This window comes from Onychostruthus taczanowskii, unplaced genomic scaffold (assembly GCF_017590055.1).
Source record: "Onychostruthus taczanowskii isolate IOZ18803 unplaced genomic scaffold, ASM1759005v1 scaffold18, whole genome shotgun sequence".
Taxonomy (NCBI): domain Eukaryota; kingdom Metazoa; phylum Chordata; class Aves; order Passeriformes; family Passeridae; genus Onychostruthus; species Onychostruthus taczanowskii.
In genome coordinates this window covers 11121001-11146434 of record NW_024499017.1, presented here as the reverse complement: position 1 = coordinate 11146434, position 25434 = coordinate 11121001, and the positions used below count along the sequence as shown (strand labels likewise).

At 45.3% G+C, this 25434-nt stretch overlaps 2 protein-coding genes across 3 annotated transcripts in view; both read right to left on the bottom strand.

Moving 5' to 3' along the window:
* The window catches only part of CRISPLD2 (cysteine rich secretory protein LCCL domain containing 2), a 30442-nt gene extending 18681 nt beyond the window's left edge, over window positions 1–11761 (bottom strand). Inside the window, exons 1-4 of one of the 2 annotated variants that reach the window (XM_041400796.1) lie at window positions 11709–11761; window positions 10854–10900; window positions 6717–7030; window positions 1348–1466 (exon numbers count right to left, since the gene is read on the bottom strand). In XM_041400796.1, the coding sequence (XP_041256730.1) occupies window positions 1348–1466; window positions 6717–6959 (362 nt within the window). In that variant the 5' untranslated portion in view covers window positions 6960–7030; window positions 10854–10900; window positions 11709–11761. Of the gene's footprint in view, window positions 1–1347; window positions 1467–6716; window positions 7031–10853; window positions 11482–11708 lie in introns of those variants that run through there. The other variant, XM_041400795.1, reaches the window with a different exon arrangement.
* A 4800-nt stretch (window positions 11762–16561) lies between these two features.
* USP10 (ubiquitin specific peptidase 10) overlaps window positions 16562–25434 on the bottom strand; it is a 46522-nt gene continuing 37649 nt past the window's right edge. Inside the window, exons 10-14 of the mRNA XM_041400666.1 lie at window positions 24101–24281; window positions 21520–21685; window positions 19767–19911; window positions 18635–18700; window positions 16562–17634 (exon numbers count right to left, since the gene is read on the bottom strand). Coding sequence (XP_041256600.1) covers window positions 17447–17634; window positions 18635–18700; window positions 19767–19911; window positions 21520–21685; window positions 24101–24281 — 746 coding nt within the window. The 3' untranslated portion in view covers window positions 16562–17446. The remainder of the gene's footprint in view (window positions 17635–18634; window positions 18701–19766; window positions 19912–21519; window positions 21686–24100; window positions 24282–25434) is intronic.

Sequence of the window (25434 nt, the reverse complement as noted above, 5' to 3'; positions counted from 1 at the left end):
GCCTCAAATATCACAGTCTGAGGAGTGCTGATGCTGTTTGGGGGGCACAAATGGTGTCAAAACTACCTGTAGAAACTCATACACACTTTGCACACAGTGATCTGCAAACTGTACCAAACCCTCTGCTTTTTGATTGCTTTCAACAGCTCACACCAAGCAAGCTGCCAGAAATCCAAATGATATCATTACCAACTGGAGCTTATCCTTTCAGCCAACTTTTCATTTAAAATCACTCATTAGAAGTATTTTAAAAACATCCATCTCATGATGTCATGAAGCAAATACTTTCCAAATCCTATTTTACAGGAGAGGAAATGAAGGCAATCAAGTTATGGCCCATTCCTGAAAAAAAAGCTGAGATAAACCTGATTTTTCTTTCCTCTCAGGGACCTCAAAGGGAGCAAGATTGGATCTTCCTCCATCAGGAACCCATGGCTATCCTGAGCACTTGTAGGACAGCCAAGAACAGCACGATCTTTTGACTCCTTCCAATTAATTAACCACTCTACTTGCCAAACATTAAAATGGGCCCAATTTTTACATCCGGCTAATTTCACACCAGCAAATTTCCTTTGCTTTCCACCAAGTTCTACCTGATTTACAACAAAGATAACTGGACTTCCACCCAGGAAATGGGGGGAAAATGCTCAGTGCTCCTGAGCAAGTACAAAATGTTTGCTGTGCAAAGCAGGTTTAACCTATAATAAGCTTAAAAACAGGGGCTAAACAAATTTCACCTTGAGATGGAGAGGAAAATCCCTTTGGAAGCCTTCATGTCAGCTTTCCTAAATGGGTTAATGATTCTAGTTTAACAATTTGTCCCAGGAATTGAAAAAAACCCTGCAAAGTGTTTTCAGTAAAGAAAAATCAGGAGCCAGATAAATATTTATGGAAAACACAGCAAGAGATAATTAAATTCTGAACTGAATCCAGACAAAAATTCTGAGCTGGGTCCAGACATTGCTCCTGAGAAACTTCAGCCTTCATCTGCATGATGCCAGAGCCCCTTGAAACAGCAGATTTAGGAGCAAGGGTTCAGGCTTCTGTACCTGTTCTCCCCAGGGAGAAGGAGTGACTTTAAGTGTGTTACAGAGGTGCTATCCCCAGACCCAGATGGATGGAGGAGCCCAAATCAGTGCTGGTTTCCTGGGAAGTCTCAGTGGGAGGTGGCTGCAGGCGTTGCCTCGATGCCCACCCCACTGCAGCCATCACAATTAATGACCCCAAATTTTCTCCCCTCTCCCCAGTGCTCTACCAGGTACTGGGGCAAATCTTCCCAGCTGTCTCTCTCTAAAGGAGGACCCATAATTACCCTTTGCAATGATCCTGTGGCACCCCAAGCCTTACCTGCCCCAGTGGACTGCCAGGTTCTGCCCAATTGACCTGATGAGGTCGCTGGGCCCGTGGTCCCAGATGCACTGCTGAGCCCAGGCGTGTGCTGACCGCTCCAGCTCCTCATCCCAGGTCTGCAGGGCCAGGGGAGAGAAGAGAACAGGTCATTTTTCATCTCAAACTCACTAGATTGGGAGATTAAACCAACAGCAGTTGGTGGAGAAAGACTATGGTACAGATCATACCACCCATGTCTGGCCTGTCCTGGTGAAGCCACCACATTTCGGTGCTAAAATCACATTTCTCAACATGTCCCCCTGCCATAAAAGTCCAGGGCACTGAAGGGTCTATGATTTCACCCAGGTGATGCCATGCATCTGAGGAAATTCTTCATTCAGTTCATCAGAAAACACACAAACCCACGTGGGAAGACCTCAAGAACACACGCAGACCATCCACCCTAAACCACAAGATATTCCTGGCAATTGGTTTTCTAATATGTTTTAAAAAATTAAAAACTAAAATTCACACTTTGAGATCCCATGATCTCCAACATGACACACACTTCTGAGTCCTGCAGGAGTTCTGACAGCCACTCAGTGCTTTTCAGCATGATTTTTCATGCATTGTCCTTACTGTTGGTGTATCTCCAGGTTTTCCCACCCAGGGGAACCCCAGTGGAGATCTGCACCACCTCCACCACCACACTGCTGGAGATCTTTGATCCAAGCTCTCAGTCAAGGGCTGTGGGTCTGAGGCTCTCAGTCTCAGCTCCCCTTCTCCTTCCAGAGTAAATGAGAGTCCACCAGTGGATCCAGTCAAATACATCAGAGGTGGCAATGTCCCAGGGCTTTTTAAGCTTTTTCCACTCTCACTGAAAGAGGCATCACGTTAGAAGTGACAAATCCCATTTCTGTTCCCGCTGGGGGCAGGATGCTGGGGTGAGATCACTGCTCATCAAATATCACACGGTTGTGAGCCAAAGGAGAGCTCCAGCATGACACAAAGGCTAACAGGAAAGCAGCTCTGCTGCCCAGGAGAGCATTTGTTCTAAAGGCCAGACTCGCTGGGCCCAGCAGCCAGTGCCCTGAATTCATTGTGTAATTACTGACAGCTGCTCTATTCAGAACAGCCCTTGGAGGATAATTCGTTGGGATTAAAATATTACCACACATTCCTACAAATAAAACCAAAGAGAAGAGAGGTCTTGTAATGTGCATCCAGCCCATCCACATGCCAGCACGAGACTGTCCTCTTTGGACATTTACCATCACAACCAGCTGCTCTTTCCAAGTCCTGTCTTCTCCAGAAGAAAGGCAACTTCTGATCTCAAACATTTGAAAGGACCTGTCAGAGCCTGGAGGGCTGCAGGGCATGCAGGCTCGCAAACACACTTAAAAACCACCCAGTGCTCATTCTGAGCATATCTGCACACAGTCTCAGGCAGTTATAGCTGGGATGGGGAAGGACTGTGCATCCCTGGGTAAGACAACAGGAAAATGCAGGATCTCCTGGAACTTGGTGTGTCTCTGCTATCTCAGTGAGGCAAACGTGACCTCATCTCACTGAGCTCAGAGCCCAGGCCTCCCAGGACAGCTTATCAGGAAGCACCCTCAACAACCCAGATTCGAGCAGCATCCCAGGGCTGTCCCAGTCTCACCAGCTTGGCTTTGGACTGAGCAGTGACCGAGCAAATCCAGCCTGCAAAACCCCGTGTGGACACATCTCCGACACAGGGAACAAAACCATTTTCCTTCTCAGCCCTCCAGCACCTTGGAAGTGATGGGATCAGACCCACCACACATCCCCAACCCTCTGCTCAGGCAGCCTCTTGCAGCAGTGCCCAGACACAGCTTTTTGTGGTTTCCCACTTTGTGGGCTCAGCAGTGACGGGCCACAGCTGCCCTCCCATCCAGCACAAAAGCCACAGAAACTCTCCCAAGATGTTCTGCTCTCCGAGCTCCTCAGACTTCCTACCCAGCTTTATTCCCTGCAGCCCCAGAGGTGGAGATGTTCCAAATCTCCTAATTTAATGCAGAGACGTCCTGAGCAATGGGCTATTAAATGGGAATTAATGCAAGCCTACACTTTGTATCTCCCTTTGATGCCTGCGGATAAAATAAATTAACTCGGACAAAAGACACTTAACAGGTAATTGGGAAGGGGCTCCATCTCTGCACAGCTTTTTGCTGCATGAGGAGAGAAGCTCGTTTCTGCAGGCATCAGATTACAAAGCCATCCCATCTAAATTGGAGCAGTTATTTGCCTCGTGCTTCTCAGACGCGAATGCGGTCAGGAGGCTGGAATTGTTTCAGAGCAATAAATGGGGGGAAAAAAAGATTTCAGACTTTCCCAGCTATACTTGCAAGGATTCTTTATGCCAATATTCAAAGCAGTATCTAGGAAGATGACTGAAGCCAGAGGGGCAACAAGCCTGTGCTCAGCTTCCTTCAGAAGCAGAGGCTGAAAATTTTTTTGGGTGTGTGTTATTCCAAGTGGGTTAGCAAATGGACTATCTTTTCTTCACTCCTGAAAATTTCTAATGGCCTTTCAAAGTGGAATGGACAGTGTATATGTAAAATATGTGCACGGCATACACACACCACACCACAGCTTGTAGGTCCAGATTTAATAATGCATCCCACAAGGAGTCTGCTCCCTCAGCCTGAGGAGCCTGCAAACCCAAAGCCAGACACCTGAATTGCAGTGATCAGGTTACTCACTCATTTTCCACCCCAGACCAGACTTTCTGCAATACTGGCAGCTTCCTTCTAAAAGTGGCATCAAACTCCAGGACTGACATGTCCTGGCAGAGGTCTGGAGATGTTTTTTGCTAACCCCCACAGAAACACTATCCCATCCTGACAGGGAAAGCCACCACCCTACAGTTGAGAGGAAGGATGCATACCTTATACATGAAAACAAACTATTTTCCTTCCAGCAATCTGCGCTGAGAACAATTTTGCTTTATCCAGCTGTCTCTGAGGCCGCCGCAAGAGGAAAGATTTCTGCCTTTCATCACTGCTGAAAGCATCTGACTAAGCCATCTTAAAAGGTCACCGTGCCTCAGGATCTATTATGTCCTTTTTCCTCTGAGTCCGTTATGTCCTTTTTACTCTGGGACTGTTAACAAGGAGTTTGTTTTGGCCTTGGCACCCATCCACCTCTGTTAAACAGTCCAAATGCACTCTGGAAGTGTCAATCATGGAGCTGGTAGAGGGGTTAAGGGAATTTTGAACTGTCCCAGCTTTGTCAGGAAGTTGTGCCCTGCTCACTCATTTTCCATTAGCACTGAATACCTGTGCCAGCTTTCAATTAATTATACAGACCCAGCAGCTAAACCGTTTCTTTCTTCATTTTTCAGCCCACTTTGCCTTTATCCCATATGCATATAACCATTCTTTTGATCTCCAGATAAGTTATAGGACTCACATATGTGCTCTTGCTTTCTCATTCACAGTGTCCAACAACTGAAGTTCATCCAGCAGCAGTTAAATATGTCCCTTTCCTGGAATATATTAGGTCCCATTTCCCTTTTTGACCACGGAAATACATCAGATATGGAGCTGGGAGAAAGGATTTTCACAAGAGAGTGGTTGGAGGTTGATGGGCAAGAACAAGCTCTACCCACTCATCCACAAATTATCCCAGCACATCTCCAGTGACGCTCCACTCTGGCACCAAAGGGAAAGAGGAAAGTTTATCTGTGGTCCTACAGACAGACCATACTTTTAAATGAGTCCAAATGAGAAATGTCCTCTGCAGGACAAAGGATTAAAGAGAAATTCCTGTTCAGCATATACATGGCATTTCCAAGTCATACTGGGTAAACAGGAGCACATGAAAGGCTGATTATAGCCCTTCCAAGCAGCACCATCTCATACTCAGCTCCTTTCTTCAGAGCACATAAGGCCCTTTCATTTGCCCTCGATCTCCCATAAAAACCACTAGAAAAGCTCCCAGAGCAAAGGCAAACACAGAAGTGCAAACAGCGGCCGGGCCGCGGACACTCTGCCAGCCCCACGGCCAACCAAAACACCTTGGGCTTGCTCATGCTTTGTGTTTACCCTCTGGAAATCCATCAAGTCGCCTCTCCTGGCAGCGCTTCCCTGCAGGATAATGTGAGAGCTGCTGAGAAAGGGATGCAGTCCCCAGTTCTTAGAAAGGCACAGGAGTTCTGGCGAAACCCAGCTGGTGTGGATGGACCAAGGGACAGCTGTCCTTCCCCACCATCCCCTGCCCTCCCTTCTCTTCCCCTTCTCCCTGTCCCCTGCCCTCCCTTCTCTTCCCCTTCTCCCTGCAGTCACAAAAGGCAGGATTTTCCATTTGCAGCCCTGACTGCAGCACAGCTGGCAAACAATTTTATATTACATTTGAGTTTGCTCTTCTTTTACCCTTTTAAACACGGTCTTAACAAGTCATCCATCACCTGATCCACCAGCAGGGGCACAAGGTTGAAGTCAAACTAGTTTTGATCAGAACTATATTTGCACACTGGGAAAAGGCACACAAAAAGTAATTATTTGCCTACATCATTTTGTGGCCCTGAAATATTTTGATGGCATGGCAAAAACAGCTCAAAGTAGGGTCTCTGGCACCAGGTGAAAAAAATATTAATGTGAATTGTTGATGGCAAAGGCATATTTCATACTCCTCCAACTTTTAAGTTCTCCCTCTGAAGTGGGAGAATGCACTGACCAAACTTCTATTTTGGTTTCCTGAACTACAAAACCCGACAGCAGTGACCCATCCACCCAGGAACTCCCAAAGCCTTTCCAGCTATTTCCAGTGCTTTGCAGAGGGAGCCACATTCCTCAGGCCTGTTTCCCTGTGGTCCTGTGCAGATTCCCAGGAGCATCACGGAGGTTTGGCTCACGTTGCTAAGCCCAGGTGACCAATGTGTGACTGAGGGCAGGTGAACCTCCAACAGCCCAAAAACCACCAGAAGATTCCCTGAGCAGATTGTGGTGTCCCCACAACAGCCTGAAAGCTTTCACAGGGAGAGCAGGGGTTAAGCACTGGGGGGAAATTGCTGCTTTTATGACTTGAAGGTAATGGAAGAACCTGCTGAGGCAGGCTGGGGAATTGCCATCACTGGAGATGCATCCAGGGCTGGGCCAAATGCTCCTTTATGAATAATGGAACCACCTCTGAAACTATGCAGAGGATGGACTGGATGACCCATCAGCAGCCCCTTCCAACCAAAACAGGCCACTGATCTAAAGCATCCTTCACTCTGGAATGAGAGGCTTCAGGAAACCTCTTGAGAAAAACTTACTTCAGAGGAAATTCGCCACTCCTCTCACACCACAAGGAAAATTTAAATACACTTAGAAGAAAAAAAAAAAGTAGAAATAAAGAGATGTATCAGGCTCTAGACTCACCATGTATTCCATGTTAGAGGCCACTGGATACACCTGACCTCTTAATTTATTGTGGAGCATCAGTATCTCCTGTCTGTCTGAGAATAAAATGGCTCTCTTGGACCTGGAGTGAGCTTCCCCATCCTGGTATTTACTCAGGATGCTCTCCAGGTGGCTCGAGTTGGGCAGGATAAAGCACTCAGCTGTCTTTGTCAGCAACAGCACACATCCAAGAGGAATGATCCAAGGCAGGGCAGGAGTCATGCTGCCAGCAGAAGCAGAGATGAAGTTGATGGTGGGTTTTGCTGCAGGGGCTCTGGTGGCTCAGTGCAGGTCTGGAATTTGGGGAGAGACAGGCAGTCAGAGCAGTGCCACAGGAGCTCTCAGTGCATTTGTCCCACAACAATGAGGTCACACAGCCCAGATCTGAGCTTGGAAAAGAGTGGTGCTGAAAATTAAGGTTCACCCCAAAGGCAGGAAGACCCCAACAGCCCCACAAGAGGTGGGGACCCAGGTTATTACACCTGGGGATTCCACTGATGCTGATCTGGGAGTGAACCCTTCCCAGGCATGCAGAAGGATGCCTTCTGCACCCCTGGCATCCCGCAATGCCCAGCAGCTCCATCCCTTCAGACAGGGGGACCCCCAAAAGAGCAGCTGGCAAAGCCGAAATGCGCTGTTTTACGAACAAAAGGGAAAAAAAAAAAATCCCCAGCCAGCCGGATGAGGAGGTCAGGCAGCAGCAAGAGCTGCTCGGAGGCTGCAGCAGAGCAGCTGCCGGGCTGGGTGAGAGCGGCTGTTTTTGGGAAATTTTCGCGGCGGGGCCGAGCAGCCGCGGTCCCCGCTGGCACTGACGCACCGGGGCTCTCGCTGACGCTTCCCGGCGGGCGGGAGCGGAGCCAGGGATGTGAGTTATGGAGCAGCAGGAGCAGCCGCCCTCCCCCGGGCAGATTAGGTGTTCCCAGGCACTCGGATGCCGTCAGCACCGACAGAGTGGTCTTTGGTCTTTGAGCAGCTTGGTTTAATCCCTGTCCCTTGCTCCGTAGTGCTTCTGCTCCACCTGTCATGCCCCCGTGCTCCAGTTTATCCATCCAGCTATCCTTGAGCGTCTTGACTGGTTTTATTTGGATCAGCAGCTTTTCACAGGAGGCTGTGCAGCACTCACTGCTCTCCAGTGGGATCCAAGAGCCCCTGGAGCAGGATCAATCCATCCGGGGCAAGAAGCATCTGTACAGACAGAGCATGCACAGAATCCCCCTCCTTAGGGCTAAATTTTGGATGAAAGCTTCCCCATCCCTGTCTCCAGCACAAGGTGAGGATCTGTTTTCAACAGCACAGTTGAAAGCCACGCTGAAAGCATTCCTCTGCAGCGGCAGGAAACAACCCCCAGATTAGCAGGAATTATTTGAGACACGGGATTTGGACACTCTGAGACCAGAGGAGTTGGAAGCCAACCAGAGCAGGGAACAGCCATCTAACTCCCAGCTAAAAGCTACATTTGAGCACAAACCCCCAAAGCCCTGTTCCCCCAGCCCGCTAGAGCAGCATCTGAGGAGAACAGCAGCAAACACGAGGTGCTTTGCACAGGCTGGGACCCCAAAAAAACTCTGACAACACTGAGAACGCCCAAAACAAAAGACACAGAGTCCCTGCTTGAGGCTTCTTTCTTGGACTGAGCGTTGAGGCAGATGAAAACCAGCTGCCCTCAGCCTCTCTCCAGGCAGCGCATTAAGCCTTCGCCTGGGTACAACAATGCAGGATGTAATTTGCTCCGTTTAGGTAACAGCTTCTCATCATTTCCTGCTCCGCAGAGCAAGGCGAACACACAGGCCTTGTCCCCAGCTGCAGGCACACCTGGAGGGCAGGACGTTCGGTGGCACGGGGACAAACACTCCTTTAACCTCATCCTCCTCTCAGCCCCGCTTGCAGCGTTCGCTTCCCCCCAGGCAGGAGCCCGACTTTCTAACCCGGCTACGGAGGGGTAGGGGAGAAGGAGCAGTTGCTTTTGTAGACTGTCTGACCCAAATTCAGGGAACAATTCCTACTTTGAGGCACTTCCCTGAGAGTTTAAAAATAGCTGCAATGCCACGGCCATTCACAATGTGGCCATTTAGCCCCGGCCGCTCTCCCTGCAGGAGCAGCCGTTGCACCCCTCGTTTGGCCGCCTGCCCTTGGCTAAACAGGAGCCCAAATCCACCACCCATCTAAGGCAAACAGTGAACTTTCAGAAAGGGCAGATTGAAAAAATCAGCTGTAGCATCTGAGAGCCAGAGGAGCTGCCCCGCTCACGGCTCCGCAGCGAGGCCAGAGCGTCTGGCCCGGCGAGGCGGCCAAAACCTCCCAACAGATGGTGCTTTATTCCTCAGGATGTGCTTCCCTGAGTCCCACTTGCCAGCAAAAGGATACCAGCACCTCTTTAGAATTAGGTCACTTTGGCTTAATCTTCTATTTCACTCGGGGTGTGCAAGTCCCTTTTTCTGCTTTGGCTTGAGGTGAGGAGCGCTGAGCATCCCAAGGAAGGATAAAGGGATCGGAGGGGGGACAGGGAACAGAGAGTTCCCTGGCCAGATGAATTGAAAGCAGCTGAAAGATGCTCACGTTTCAGAAAGCTGTCACAGATTTCAGATGTCCACCCATCTGCCTCTCAGTATCCTCATGCCCAGGTGCTAAGAAACACTGGGACATGTGTGCTCCAGCCCAGGCTCTCCCAGTGCCCTGCAGGGCTGGGCAATGCCTCACCCAGGGAGGCTGAAATCACATTGCCTTTGAGCTGGGGCTTGACATTTTTCACAGAAAATTATCAGCTGACAGTCAGCTGAGGAAGCCTCTGCTGTTGATTTCAAGGGTTCAAGAGGAGCACAGCCTCCCTTTAAACACATCAGGCCCTTGACACTGGTGCCAGGTGAACATCTGGGAGCCATCAGAAATGACTGAGTCAGCAGAAAAGGACTCCTGAATATGCTGGAAAGCCTGTCCAAAGTGGGGAGAAATGGGAGGCCTGCTTCTGGGGTCTGAGGGAGTTAAAAGTGCAGCCCTGGACTTAGGAAAAGATTATTTTTAGAAAGCTATTTCCCCAGCTAATGGATGGTGTCTGCCTTGCACAGAAAGCAGGAGAGCTGGTCACATCTGAAGCCTGGCAGAGACACTGCTAAAGCCACATGCAGGCTGACCCTGCATTCATGTCCCCATGTCACCTTTTTTCCTTAGGGACACTGAGCTTTGACTGCCTCCCTGGTGCAGCACCTGAGTGGGCTCCTGCTCCTGGGTTATGGGTGACATTTGCAGCTAAAACATCCCAGGGCCTGTGGAGTTACACATGGCACCAGCTGGCAAGGAAGGAAAATGCAAAGTTAGCTCAGGATGTCAGGAGAGCATTTAAAACAGTGAAGCAGAGGAGAGTCAACCTGGGATCAGCTTGTAACCTCAGTTAGCCTGGAATCTAGGATGAGTTAGCCTGGGATCAACTTTAACCTGTGCAAAGAAATCCAGGGATAAAGCCACAAGATGATGCACTAAACCCCAGGTCATCTCTTTCCCTGGGATGCACACACCCCAAGCTTTGCAGATTTGTGTTGGCTTCCAAAGGCAAGGAGGATGACAAGTTCCTAGACACAGGACAACAGTGACACATTGCACTGGACATGCCACAGACTCAGCATCTTCAAGGCCATGGGTTAAAATATCTGGATTTTCCATTTCAGTCCACTCCCACAGAACCCAAGTGGGTGAGTTTCTATGTAAAACCACATGGAGAACCCACTGGTAACAGACACCACACGTGGTGATGCTGAAATTCCTTTCCTACAGGACTTGAGAGCAGAGCTGCACAAACACAGGCAGCCTGGAGCACACCAATGTGCCCACAGGTATCAGCTCTGGGGACTGCAACAGCATCCCTTGGATATTTTCTATTTGCATAGAAATCCACTCCTGTAGTTGCCAACTCCTCCCATTCATTCCAGATTAATGCTTGTTAATCTTGCATTAAATTCTGCGGGGCGTGCATGAGGGAAGCTCAGACAGTACTGTGTTATTTTATACAATCCAGCAACTTTTTGGAGAAGTTACTAAAGCTGTGCCTTCTTAAGGGACATTTCTTGCACTCCCACCACCCCCAAACCCAAAATTTCAGCAGCCAGGACTGAACTTTACACTTACCTTGCTGAGTACTTCCAAGTCTCCAGGTAATTGCAGCTCCTCCAAGCCTGCTTGTGGGAAATAAATTAATGTCTCTGAAATATTTAAACGAGGAGGAGGGGGGGAAAAGGATGGAATAAGCCTCAGGAGGCGCGAGATGTGCAAGGTCTGGGCTCAGCAACTCGGACCAAGTGCAGTCTCGCAGAGCTCCCCAGTGGTATTTATGCTCTCCAGGCAGAGGGGAGAACCCGGGACCATCCCTGTGACCACGGGCGTGGAGCAAGAGCGAGGAGAGGGAGGGGAAAAGGGGGAAAAGCCACGGGCAGAGGGGTGTTGGCCGGGATCGCGGCAGCTCACGGGCGGTCATTGGGGCTCAGAGGAGCGGGACCATCCTCCCTAAGGCGGGAGGGAAGAGGAGGAGGAGGAGGAGGAGGGCAGCCCTGATCCTATAAAATGCTCGCTGTGCTGTCCCAGCTCTGGGACTCGCAGCCAGGAATTCCAGGGCACGGGGAATCCTCCCCGCACAAGGGGGACCGCGACAGAGCCGCGGGGAGGGCTCCGGTGACAAGGGAGGGGGAATTCCAGAGAGGAATTTTCCCTGTAAGGGACCGAAGCCAGCTGTCTGTCCCCGGCTGCCGGCTCAGCCAGTCCCGCTCCTCACAGGGAAATCCCACCCAGCTCCAGCCCCCTCCAGTAAACCCCATGGCATCCCCCTTTTTTTCTTCCAGAGCCGGACTTTTGCTGGGAACAGGAGATTGATCGCACTCTAGTTTGCTGCCAAAGCTCTCCCAGCGCTGACATTCCTCCGGCGCAAGAGCGGGAGCCACAGGGAATAGGGAAGGCAAAAAGTCGGTGAAACACGCAGGCAGCACTCACCTCTGCCGATGTCCCAACAGCCCCAGCTTTGGCATCCAGCTCCGTGGTTTTACTCACTGTCAAAGGAAACGATTGAGCAAAAGACAAGCTAAAAGTTCCTTCCTTTTTCTCGAAGTAAACAAACAGGGAAAACCCAAACCGCTGTCGTGAGTAACAACGCGAGTGTGTCACGGCACCAGCGTCGCCGGGATTCCCGTGGGATCCGCATCCCGCACCAGGGTCAGCACATCCCCCGGGATGTCCCCTGAGGAGGGGCACAAACACACCCAGCATGGAGCCAGGGGAGCACCCATCTCCTGGGAGCTGGCACATCCAAGAAAAGCAGCTCTGATTTTTCCAAATGCACTGCCTTGTCCTCTTTCCAAAGAAATTAGGGGAAAAAAGTCCTTCCATTCTTCTAACCAGTCAATATTTATTTCTTCCTTCAGGCAAAACACCAACCACTTTTATTTACTGTTTACTAGGAGGGAGTTTACAAGATATTCCCAGAGGTTTGTTTAAACCCAGCAGCGCTCAGAAAGCAGAGGAACATTTATCAAACTCGTTCAACAGAGCAGGAGCAGAGGAGCAAATATTGGCAGCTGGGAGAGCTCTGAGCAAAGAAAGAGCCCTCTGAAGTCAGCATCGAGGCTGGTTCCATCTCTGACACCATTTTCCTGAGGATTTTTCAAGAAGGAACAGATTGTCATCACTGGGGTTGTATCTTGCAGCCCATTTCAAGCTGAGATGGGCAGCCAGTCCTCACCAGCCTGGTGCAGCCACACCAGCCCCTCTGGCTGCTCTTCCCACTGCCCACACTCTCCCAGCTGTATTTACAAAGAGTTTCTATTTACTTCCAAACAAGCTGTCTATGGGAACCAACAACACGTGGTCCAGCAGTTGGACCTGGCACTTCTGCCCTGCCAGGAGCCGTTCAGTGCAGTTTGGGCAGTTTGCTCCCAAAAAAAGCTCAGCTTTTGACACCAAAGGCAACTCAAAGACCACCCAGAACTGGGCTGACAGAAGGTTCTGCACTGCTTTACTGTAAAATCACTGTATTCTTTTTTGATTTTTTTTCCCTTGCTTTTTTGATTCTTTCTGGATCATTGAGATTTGTAAAATCACTGTATTCTTTTTTTTTTTTCCCCCTTGCTTTTTTGATTCCCTCTGGATCAGTGAGTTCATTGATCAGGGCTTATTTAATTAGCTGAAAGATGCTGCAGCCCCCCTAGTTCCTAATTTCCCCAAAACATAGTGAATTTCACCCCAACACAGTGAACCCTGGTGCCCCCACACAGGCTGGCACCCCGAAACCACACAGCTCCCCAGCCCTGACTCACAGCCCTCAGAAGGTGCTGCTCACTCCAATTACCATAAAGCTGAATTAACTCATTTTAAATCTCACATACCGACCTACAAATAATTTCCAGACCTCAGAGGAATTTGGTATTTTGTAATCTCCACAAATATCCCTATGGGAAATTAATCCCTGTAGGACGGTTTGGGCTGTCTGATTGCTCCATCAACCTGGCTGCTTTACAAAGATTTGACTTTTTTAATTTATTTTTTTAATATACACCAGGATGGTTTCACTGTACAAGACATACACTGGGCCTGGTTGTGTTCAGGGATGAGCACAGCCTGGGACAAGAATTTTTACCCACCTCATTTTGTCTTGAGTCAGCAGCTTGGGGTCATATGTTTCACCAAAGCCAAAACAATCAGAAGTTACTTTTAATCATTCCTCGTTATTACTGCCTTGATTATAACGTCTCCATTTCATATGTGGTAAAAGCCACATAAAGCAGGCTGCATATATAAGTATATATTAGCAGAGAGGTTTTAATGTAATATCCAATGAATGGGAAGAGACACACATTTCCCTATGCCCTCCTAATTGACCAGGCAGACAGCGAGTCTTGATCTCCACTGGAATTAATGCCCCTTTATTTCCCACTCAAACACAGCTCGGCAGGAACGGCCCCAAAGCAGGGCAGGGTGAGAGGCACAGAGCTGCAGGGGATCCCTGGTTTGACTGCTGCTCCAGAGCACAGGGAGCACAAGGGGATGCCTGCTCACATCCCCCTCCTGCCTGGGCTGTGTTTACCTGAGGGAGCCAAGGAATCTCTGCCACATCCACCACCCCAGCAGGCTTGAGATGCCCCTCTCCTGACCATGCTGCAGTCCAGAGGCTACTCCAGCAGACGAATTAACAGCACGGGGATCCAAATCACAGGAGGGAAATCCAGGCATTGATGGATTTATTCCCAAACACAAGTATTACTTGGCACTGTGAGCCCCTGCTTGTTCTTTCTTGCTGCTCTCCTGTTTTGGGGTAGCCTGGACTGACCACCCAGGTCCATCTGCAGCTTCTCCACCTCATACTCAAGAACATTCCCCTAAATGCTTCAGCAGCTGATAATGAGCAAGAAAACAACTCCCCATAAATCTGGCCTGTTTAATCAGTGAAAAGCTGATGTAAAACAATGAAATAAGAACACGAGCTGCAGCAATTTCAGAAAATTTAGGGGGCACCACTGATTGCACTAAGTACAAGTCAAATGTGAACCGAAATCTCCCCTGGAGGGGATTAAGGCAAGGTTGGACAGGGCTTGGAGCAAAGTGGATTAGTGGAAGGTGTCCCTGCCCACGGCAGGGGCTGGGAGAAGATGAGTTTTAAGGTCCCTTCCAACCCAAATCAGTCTGGGATTCCAGGAAAACCACTCACCTTGTTCCCACAGGTTCAGATCTGCAGACTGGAACAGTTCAGGACCCTTAACCCAGCACCCACCTTTGGAGATCTCACCCCAGAGCAGAAGGTGAACTGCTACCACAAGCTCTGCAGCCACCACATCTCATTATTTACCAACATAAATGATTTCCAAAAAATCCTCTGGGTCATTAAGCCAGCCTGAAATAAACCCTCAGTTGCACAAATCTCCAGCTTGTTGGGAACATCCCCTACACATCCAAGGCCCCCTCTTCATTCCTAGTGAAAAGCAGCAGATTTAGAGCACGTTGACAGAGATAAACCCTCTGCTGACAGTTCAGGATCCATCCCGGCAGCAGACCTGGCCCAGCCCAGCCCTGAGGGACATCATCTCCAGAAGATATTGTGGAAAACAGCAGGTTCCTACTGGAAACGCCTTCCCCCAGCCCCAAACACCTCGTGGCTTTAATAACCCTCCTCCCCCAGCCCATCCAGCCCTTCCCTGCACATCTGGCTCATGGCACAAGGTTTTCCCCACAGCCCTTTGGAGCTGCATATCCAGTTTGTCATTCTGGAAATTTCAGGACTTATTGTGCATTAAGGAAAAACCTCAAACATTTCTCAAAAATCTGGTTTAAACTTCAGTAAACAACCACCGGATTTATGGTGTATCATCGAGGGTGTTGGGGTTTTTGTTTTACATAATCACACCCAGAGCAAATGATCAAAAGCTGCAAGCTCTTGTTTTGCAACAATGGGAGGAGTTAATACAGAAAATTAAAATTGTGGCTGTGTGTCCACATCACTGTTGCCACACACTTTTATTTCCTTTTTAATACACTGCCGAAGAAGGACTTTAGTGACAAATACATTTGTAATATCCTCAGGAAAAAATGCAAAAATTCACATTTAGGTGATACTGAGACAATTTCAAGTCATACTGAATTTCAACACTTGATTTTTAAACTGGCAATGACTCATTGCCATTTCTTAAAATGGTAACATCTGTAACCTTTATTAAGTAATACATTAATTACCGATCACTTGCAGTTTTCTCTGCACTTTCAGGTTAACCTGCACTATCAGAAATGCACTTTTTCACAATGCACTGGAAATAATGATAAATAAATACCCAACACAGGTACATAATTAAAAATAGGATTTCTGCTGAACCACTTTAACCAGGTTCCAGAAACAGAATGTGAATAATAACAGCACAGAACAGTAAGTTCAAAACCTGGTTTCTTTCTTTTTTGGAACAACCTCCCAATCCCCCAAGATTTCAAGTTCTCACCAGGGGGCTCTGGGGCAATTCCCATCACAGGGATGGGAGCACCAATCCTCCAGCAGGCTCAGCTCCAGGAGCTGAAGTTTTCCCTGCAAACAGCCACAATCCAAGCGAGCTTTGCACAGAAAATTGTTTTGGAATTGGTGGAATGTCACCAAAATCACGAGCAGTCACCACCTGTAAATCAGAAAATCCTGATAAAGCATGAGCAGCAAAACCACAACAATACATTTGGACCTCCAAAACAATGCCAGAGCAGCATTTAACAATAATTCAGCAGAGCAGGACCAGCCCAAAGAGCCATGAGGTCGGGATGCTCCTCCCTACAGCAGGAGCTCTGGGCAGGAAACTCCTTCCTGTGGGACAGGCAGGAGTGTCAGGACAAGCCAGGGAGCTTCCACCATCCCATGATGAAATAAGGACATAACACCACTATCAGCAAAGAATTAAATAATCTATAGGAGTTTTTTAGAGAAAGCAACAGGAAGCTGATCAAGGAAATATTTTTACCAGAAGTTCTCCAAGGCAATGTCAGCTGGCTGAAGAAGAGACAAACAAAACATCATCTGCTGCAGAAACAGTGCAGGAGTTTCCAGGAGGACACAGAAGGAATTCCATCCCCTCTGGCTGGCTGCTCAGTGCTCAGCCCTGGACCACCACATCCCTTTCCCTCTCCCCTCCCAAGTTCAGTTCCACCTGAATGCAAAACAGAAACACTTCTGAAGTTTCAAAAAATTTCAAAAGCATAGAAAAATCATCTCCACTTGATTTAGGGAAGGTTCCCTACACCTTGAGAAGTGCTACACAGAAACCTTTGGAGTTTCCAAGGGCAGGATTCACACCTGAGGAAAAACAAAACCCACACACACACACACCTTAAACCAACTTTGTGACTTTTATTGATGGGCGACAACTTTATACTTCTAGGTATCACTAAACTGTGTACAATTAGGAACTCAACATTATAGGAGAGCAGACAGCAAAATTAAACAAAGCAGACTTAAAGAAATATCAACCTTAATTATTTTGCCCATTTTCTTAATTTCATGTACACAGAAGCATAAATGCAGTTTGAAATTTCTTAATAGCAATAAAGTTACAATCACCCATCTATATAGACTAACATCTTAACTCCAAATATTTGATCTGCAATGTGTACTTAAGCAGTTTCTCATCGCACAATTATTAAAATGTGTCTTCCTATCAGGAACCAGCAACTCTGCAGTTTGTACATGTTTTGAAGCACAAAGGACCATTTCCATCTCATACACATCGGCTCATATTTTACCACTTATCAAAAAACTATTGGGGAAGCAGAGAGAGCTTTTTATTTTTTTTTAAATTTTTTTTCTTTTTTTACTGAAGTAAAGATAAAACATTTTCACAGAAATCTACAAGTTCTGTTGCTGGTGCAGGGTTTTCTTCTACTACGCAATTAGAAAGTGGGAATTAAACGCAAATCCCCTTTTTTATTATCTTAGGATTCAGCATTAACTCGGATGAACTTTATTTCTTTTTTAATATTTTTTTTTGTGATTCACGAGGCTTCCAACCGAGCGACTTCATTCTGCAAAGTCAAAAGTCAACACAAACCACGCTGTGCACAAACGGCAGCTTCCTTTATCACTCTATCCCACAGTTGCAAGGGGACTTTTAAAAAAATTAAAAAAAAAAAAAAAAGAAGAAAAAGATTCACTCAGAAGAGCATTTACAGGAAAAAAAGTTAGTGATGTTGGCGTTCTACGGGGCGGGGCGGTGGGGTCACAGCAGGTCCACCTGGCGGTAGTACAGGAGGTAGGCTGTGCGCTCCAGGGCCGCCTTGACCACCTGCGAGTGGTGGATGACCCTGACGGCCTGGTCGTCGATGCGCAGCCACCCGTTCAGCCCGATCTGGAACACGTCCGTCGTGTAGTGCCCGCCCGTCGCGCTGTTGCCGTGGTGGTACACAACTGCGGGGACACGCGAGGGGTGAGCGGGACACAGGGATGCCAGCCACAGTGCGGCTGGGCTGGAAGAACTCGGGGTTTAAGGGTTTCGTTGGGTTTGGGATGTGAGGGTCGTGGAACGGCAGATGAAAGCTCGGCGTGTTCCATGAGCCTTGGGACACCCTCAGATCAAAGCCAAGGGAGCATGGAGCTCCCTCATCTATGCAGCTCAGTCTGCATACATCCATAGGTGGGACAGACACAGAATCATGGAATGGTCTGGGATTGTCATCCCATCCCACCCCCTGCCATAGGACACCTGGCACTGTCCCAGGTTGCTCCAAGCCCTGTCCAATCTGGCCTTGGACGCTTTCAGCTTCTCTGGGAATCTGTGCCAGGGTCTCCCCACCTTACAGGGAAGAAAGTCTCCATGTGTCCCAGGAGACAAATCTTCATCCCAGATATTCCCCTGATGGTACTTCTGATGGTGACAGGGACTGGGTTGCCCATGGGGAAATGGAAAATGGGATTTTCCAGCTGCCTGTGTCAAGGCCCATGTCAGTCCCAATGGGATGACATCCAGAAGTAGGGGTGGGATGAACATCTTGGCTTTGTATGGCTCAATTCATCTTTAAATCTGGAAAAAGTGAAGGAAACTGGGACAGCGCCCTGGGATTTGGCTGCAAAACCAAGGAGGTGCTTCAGGTGCCTGTGTCCCATGCTATCCTTATGGCAGGCAGCTCCCCACGCTCACAGGGAAGGATTTTTTCCAATATCCCATCTAACCCTGCCCTCTGGCACTGCAAAGTCATTCCCCTCGGCCTGGCACTCCCAGCCCGTGTCCAAATCAGTGTTTCTCCAGCACAATCTCCCAATTCTAAACAAACCCCACTAAACACAAGAATTTCACACCCACAAGCTACTTCAGGGCAGTTTAACAGAAAACACTTAATGTAACCCAGTGTTTCTATAATCCATATGCAGAGTCTGCACGTGCAATAGAGGGACCACACAAATAAAATACCTGCAAAGAGCCGGTAGGTTCTTTGGCCTTTTGAAATTTTACTTTTCACACCAGGAGATAGTAGCTCTGGAGGAGGAAAAACAGCCACACATTAGATATTCCATATCAAGAGGATCAATTATTTTTCAGAGAAATCAACGTTAGCACAAAGGAGAACATTTAATTGAAATTTCTTCTGCAACCTTCAAAGAATGGTCATGGTTCTAATAACTGTTAATCAAGGGAGTGAATTTTCAGGTTTGCTGAACATTGTGGTTTAATGAAAGGTTTAAAAATACCACCAAAAATGAGAAGAAAAAAAGACATAGTAAAAGATCAGACTATTCCATTTTCCCCCTTTCATTCCTGCTGTCAGAATGACAACATCAATTGTCGTTCTGAATCTGTCAATGAATGACAGAATCAATTTCAGATTCCAAGTCATGCTTACATTCCTAAAAGAAAATCACAAAATAAAATATTAAGTAAAACAAAAGGGCAATGCCTGCCAGATCTCAGTTGAGATAGGAGTATACATTGATTTTATTTATTCCTATTTGAGCTACTGGCTGGCTAATACTCCATTTGTCAGCTTAAAATAAAAGACATTCTTTTGGCAAGCTTCAGATGCTGGACAATTTCCAATCTCACACTATTTAAAGTCAGTATCTCCTAGGATACTTGTTAAATAAAGGATCCTTGTTTAACCTCTACACTATGGATTGTCTACCTTCAGGCTGCATTTTCAATAAAACAACAGTTTTCTTCCACCTGCCACTCATTAATTAAATAATCTGACACTTCTGAATTAAATTTGTGGCAAAAATGTCCAATATTGGCAACAGTCTTGAACAGACAGGGACACAGATCCAAGAGGATCACTTCCCATATTTGCCCTCAGCTGCCTGTATCCTTACTCTATAAATCCACAAGAAGTTCTCATTTGGCCAACCCATTGCCTAGGAAGTGCCAAACACTTTAAGATCTTTCATCATAAAAAAACCCCACAAAATATTCACCCAAATGACCGAATTTTCATACAACGATGAGGACAAAATCCTGTGTGGGAGAAAATGAAACCACAGACACTGGTAGGAAATACAACATTCTCTTTTCCATGAGGAGAGGGGAATTCTGCTCCTAGATCTTTTACCTTTGCTGATTTCCAGATCAACAGTGTACTCAATATTCTTGATCAGCTTCTGGCATCCTCCAGTCTTCTCATACACGAAGCGTTTGAGGTGTAAAACGAGAACAGGGGGCAGCTTTTCTAAGGTGAGTCTTCTACTGATCTCCACCTGAGAGCATTTAATTTTTAGTATTACAATTAATAATAATTTTAAATTTAAGTATTTAATTTTAAATACACTGGCAGCAAACCCTCCAGATTTGTTATTATGGCAGTTTTAATTTATGATAAACGCTCATTTGTGACTTAATCCCACTGCAACTTCAATCCTAATGTTGTTTCAAAGGAGAACTCAGTATATTCCAAGAAAAAAATGTGAGTTATGACCAAACTATTCTCTATTAAATGTTGATTTTTATATAATTATAACCAAACAATCCACAAAATTTCAGCCTGGAAACCAGGAGCCGAGCTCAGAGTTGTAGAACAAAAACTGTTTTGCCTTCCTAGAAATGAAGACATGAAAATATTTCTCAAAATAACTGCTTAAGGTTTTTTGCCATTTTTTAATTGAGAAAAATCTCTTTACTGGTAACCATGAGCATATTATTTTGCAATAAATGGCTTGATTCTGCTAGAACATATATACTGAATAGAAACTCATGGGGGAAAAGTATTATCTCTTTCCAAGGCTCTACAGACAATATGTTCAGCGTTTTTACTACAATTTCAATACAAAAAAACAACTATTTCAATTTGAATTTCTTTTGAAAAAAGATTTGGAAGACACTGTGGGCGCCTGTATTTCCATCCAAATTCTGAAATATCATGAAGCACCTAACTCTTTTCTTCCAACCCAGCACTTGGTTGTCAGTCAAAAACTTTAAACCATTTGCAGTAAAGAAAAACCCCCCCAAAAAAAAAAGAATGGCAAGCAAAACAAGATCTTCGTGGTAAATCATAATCAGCTTGCAAATGTTTTCTTCATATGGCAAACAACTGGAGAAATATATGCTCTCAATATTCAAGGTAAACAAATTTTTACTATTCATCTTTAGCTTTCCAAGGGAAATGAGCCTTTCTTTATCCAATCCTGTTCTCACTTGGAGGTTTTTGAAAACTTACAGACAAATTTCAGAGGAACACCTACAATTCCAGAGTCACCAACAGTGCACACGGAATTCCCAGGTGATAATCCCTGCACACCAGAGATGCCTTTAGTGCCCACCACAGAGCACAAGGCAAGGCCTTAGTGAGGGAAATTTAATTATTATCCCCCATCACAAGTTCTCAAAGTGCCAAACCAAAGGCATGCTTTTCCTCCTTGTAAGTACTTTTCTACTGCAGTTATTATTGTAATGCATTATAAGTAAAATATAAAGTATTTATTCTGAAGAGTTGCTCCTTTACTAACAGCACGTGGCAATCCTCAGGAATTGGTAAGTTATGATCTTGACCATACTATTGTATCTTTACCACAGTTCAGCCTATTAATATTTATATTATTAATAGTAATGATAACACTACTATAATATTAATATGGGGAATAGTGTATTCTCCATTAATATCCCAAATAAATTATTACAACTCCAACTATTTACAGGCCTGGCTTTGTTTTAGAGCTGACATCTCACTGCTCCAGGACACTGCAGAAAGGTTTGCACCCCTTTTGTTAGAGCATGCTCCAACAACTCTCTGTAAAGCCAGAGCTCTATGAAAACCCTTTCAAATACAAAGTTTAGCAGCTGGCTGTGAAGAAGGGGTGAGCAGAACACACCTCTTGCTTGGTTTTTGTGGTGTAGCCCTGCACAGACTCCCTTGCCACCAAGCTCTCCAAGGCATCCTGCACGGTGCGGATCTTGTCCGACTGGATGTCCAGCTGCAGGGTGAAGAAAAGCTGCAGCGTGGCAGACTCCTTGGAACTCTGCTGGTAAACAACAGATCTGTGGAGAAAAAAACAAATCAAAATGGAATAAAGAATGATTTTCAGCCAGACAGATCCTTCAAGGAAGAATGAGTTACTTAAGTAACTCAATTTATATTTCATTCAAGGCAACACATACAAATATAAAGGTTAAATATAAAGTATTAACAACTTACCCCAATTTAAATGATTTTCACCTACTAAGAGTATTCTCAATGGGAATGTAACTGAATTATTTTATTTATGCAAAGTTACTGGATCCAAAGTTTAAAGAAAAAGACTGAAAATTTTGATAACCATTTTTTAAAAATTCACCTCCTGGCTCTTTTTGCTAGTTTAGTTTTCCAACAGCTCTTCAGGAGTGCAAAGTGCCAGTGTTTATTCTCCAATAAAAATACACCATTTTTTCAGTCACTTCTCTAAGACCCATTTTATAGTGATTGTCAAGTGTTTGCTTAAATCTTGCCATAGGAAATATAAACTATGCTCCACTGAGGACTGGCAATTCATTTTCTTTCCATCATTTTCTGTATCCAGCCTTTGTCCATCTATATAAATTATTATGTTGTTACATGTTGAAAGCAGAATTATAATTAACACAGCTCTGACTCATTTGGCCATGCTGGAATATTTCCAGGTCGGGTAGGAAATGTTAATATACAGGTTAATTTTAATGCTCAGGATAATCAAAAGAGCCCTTTTTACTCAGGCAAAGCCCTGAAGCACCAACACAAAGCCAGTGCAGCTTAATATTGCTGCAAATATATATCCTTTAGAGGGAGAGAATGCATGAACCTTTGCAGCACCTTTGTTTTAAAAACCAGAAATTATATTGTACAACTTTTCAGGATATTTTCTTCACAAGATATGCAGAAATTGATTTGACAGCAAAGCCTTCACTGGGCTATGATTTCTCTGTAACCATTCCCCTAATTAGAGTAATTACAAATCTCAGATGGACATGGGAAAATGCATCATTTTCAATGAAAAATTACTCAAGCACTGCAAGAATTCCCAGGAAAACTTTGTACTTTCCCACTTAAGCCTCATGTTGCTTAGAAAGGCTTTATAGGCTGGGGTTTTTAAGTAATTAAGCCTAAATAGACATTTAATAGACTCAAGCCTCTCAAGGACAGCCTAAAAACTCCCAAGCCTGAAGTTTCCCCAGCCCAAAGATGCCAATTTAAATCATCTTTTCCTCACTGCTTTTCCCATTGGATTTTTCCAGTTTCTGAAGCCTTCATTAGTGGAATTCTACTGGCACTTTTATATTCAGTCCTTCCTATCTCCACCCCTGAGGATGAAGCTTTCCAACATCCCAGGGGATGCTGTTTCTGTGGTGAGTTGTGCCCTGGTGTGAAGGATAAATAAAGTGGATGTGGTGCCAGCAGATGTTGGATTGGATCCTGTGGTTCTGCTGCTCAGTGCAAGGTTTTCCCTTTTTCCAGCATTACCATTGCTTTGTATCAATTTTTGTGGACTTCTACAGAAAACTGCCATCTTCTCAGTATTTTTAATATAAAAACTGATGGAATCATATCTAAACAATTGTGACAAATTCTGGTAAATACACCTGGGGTATTAACAGCACCTTGGGTATGTGAACCATTGATGCAGGACTCCATCAATACCTACAAACATCTGTCTGCCAAATTCTATGGAAAATATAATTTTATTTACCAGCTGTCTGGCTCAAAACCCAGAAGAATAAATAATTTTAGAGCATTTCCAAGGCAGAAGGCACTAGCCCACATTATTCACACTTCTAGACTCAATATCTGGCAACACAGAGAGTCAAACACCAGCAATTAAGTGTCTGTCTCCAATTTAAAAATAATTCTTCAAGTCTAGCAGTTTTGTTTTGCTGTATGTTTTTAGCAAGTGTTTACTTTGCTTTCATTTTAAATTATACATGTCTCCAAACAAGTCAGGAGGTTTCCTTTCCAAAAAATATTCAGATTCTCCTTTCTGCCTTTGTCTGGCATCAGACCTGCACAGAAGTGATATGCCACATTCTTTTCATTCCAGTAACATCTTGTAGCAATTTACATTTTTCCAGACTTCTTTTGCCTGTAAAAATTCTTTACTATCAGACACAGCTTTCTCTGGGAAGCATGAAGGGTCTGAATAACCTAAAATTCACAGTTTTATGTTTTAGTTCATTGTTTTACTGTCAAGATTCAACTCTGTGAATCTCATTCTCTCTCAGTACCCTTATTTATAACATGAGATAAGACCCCCCCCAGAGGTCATAAAAATTAGGCAGCTCTAAAACGCTTTGGAATTCTTAAGACAATATTCAAAGTATAAATATTCCAAACTCCTTTTCCACATGCAATTCAGGGCTTGGGATCTCAGAACAGTGAGCTCATTTAAGACATTTTGAAAGATTCAACCACTGGAAGTCAAGAACTTTTAGGAAGAAGTACTGTACCTTATGTGACCACCAAAAATATCAGTGATTGGAGTCTGGACAAAGTCAGCCTGGCGAGTGACCGAGGATTTGTTGCGGGGTCCCACCTGCTCCCACTCATCCTCGCTGCCTTCCCCCTGCTCCTCCTGCTCCTCCTCCTTGGGAACACTCTGAGCCTCGGGGCCGTTGGACACCGACACTTCTTCAAGTGACCAAGATAAAAAACATATGAAACATCCAGCCAGATCAAGGATTTGAAAGGCAAAAAAACCAATACAAATGACAAAAACCCCAATACAAATAATTTTTTGAGGATAAAATGTTTTCATGCATCATTGTTTTAATTAACAAAATAGTTTTTTTAAAATTTAAAAAAGAACAAGCATATTCCAGGTTTGCTCCCTGCATGACACATCCAGGTATTAACAGAAGGCAGCTCACTGATGACTGCATGTAAATAGCAAAGTTTGATATATTTTTAGTAGTAAATTTATGGGGGAGAAAATTAGAAAGTAAAGTGTTATTCTGGCAACAGAATTATGCCATTATTAAATACAACTCCTTTTCTGCACAGGTATTTTACAGGGAACCCAAGGCTTAGCAAATATTTTCCCAGCCTGTGCCAAATTCAGGTTATAAACTGCACACAGCTAAGGAAAAATATGGTATGACTTTATATCCCAAAAAATTTTACCCTACTGAAGAGAAATTGGGTAACTAGTGATCTGAATTCTTACTTGACTAAGGCTTGCAGGATTTTATTTATAAAGGGGTTCAAGCTAAAGACTCTATAAACGAAAATGACGTTTTACTCTGCACACAAATTCTAGTGATTCTTTCAAAGTAAATTCTCCTCCAGCTTTGTCAGTAAGAATTTTCATATAATTTAGTATGTTGGTTTGTATTAAATAGAAAAAAAAAGTCTTAACAGCTGGTTTATAGATCAGTGAAAAAGACACTGATGTACTTTTGAACTCCCATGGAGTCAAAAATCACTGACACTGCATGTGTTATAAATGACAAACAAGACTGATCAACTAGAGTTAGCCCCAAATAGTGCTCAGCTGGGCTCAGGAGAATGTGTAATACTGAGTTTTGTTGTTCAGGAGAAGCAGGGCTGTGACTTCCTGTCATTCAGAGTATTGACAGAGCCATGAGGCCTTTCCAGAAACCCAGTGACTCTTCAGATCATTCATACACTGGACAGAATGGACTCACTGTGTCCAGATTTTACCAAAATATTATCTGCTTATGTCCCATTCCTCTAAAACATGGCATTCTGTCCCTATCTCAACCTCCACTCCAAGCATTACTCTGTACTATGGAATCACCACACAAAAACAGTATTTGAAATT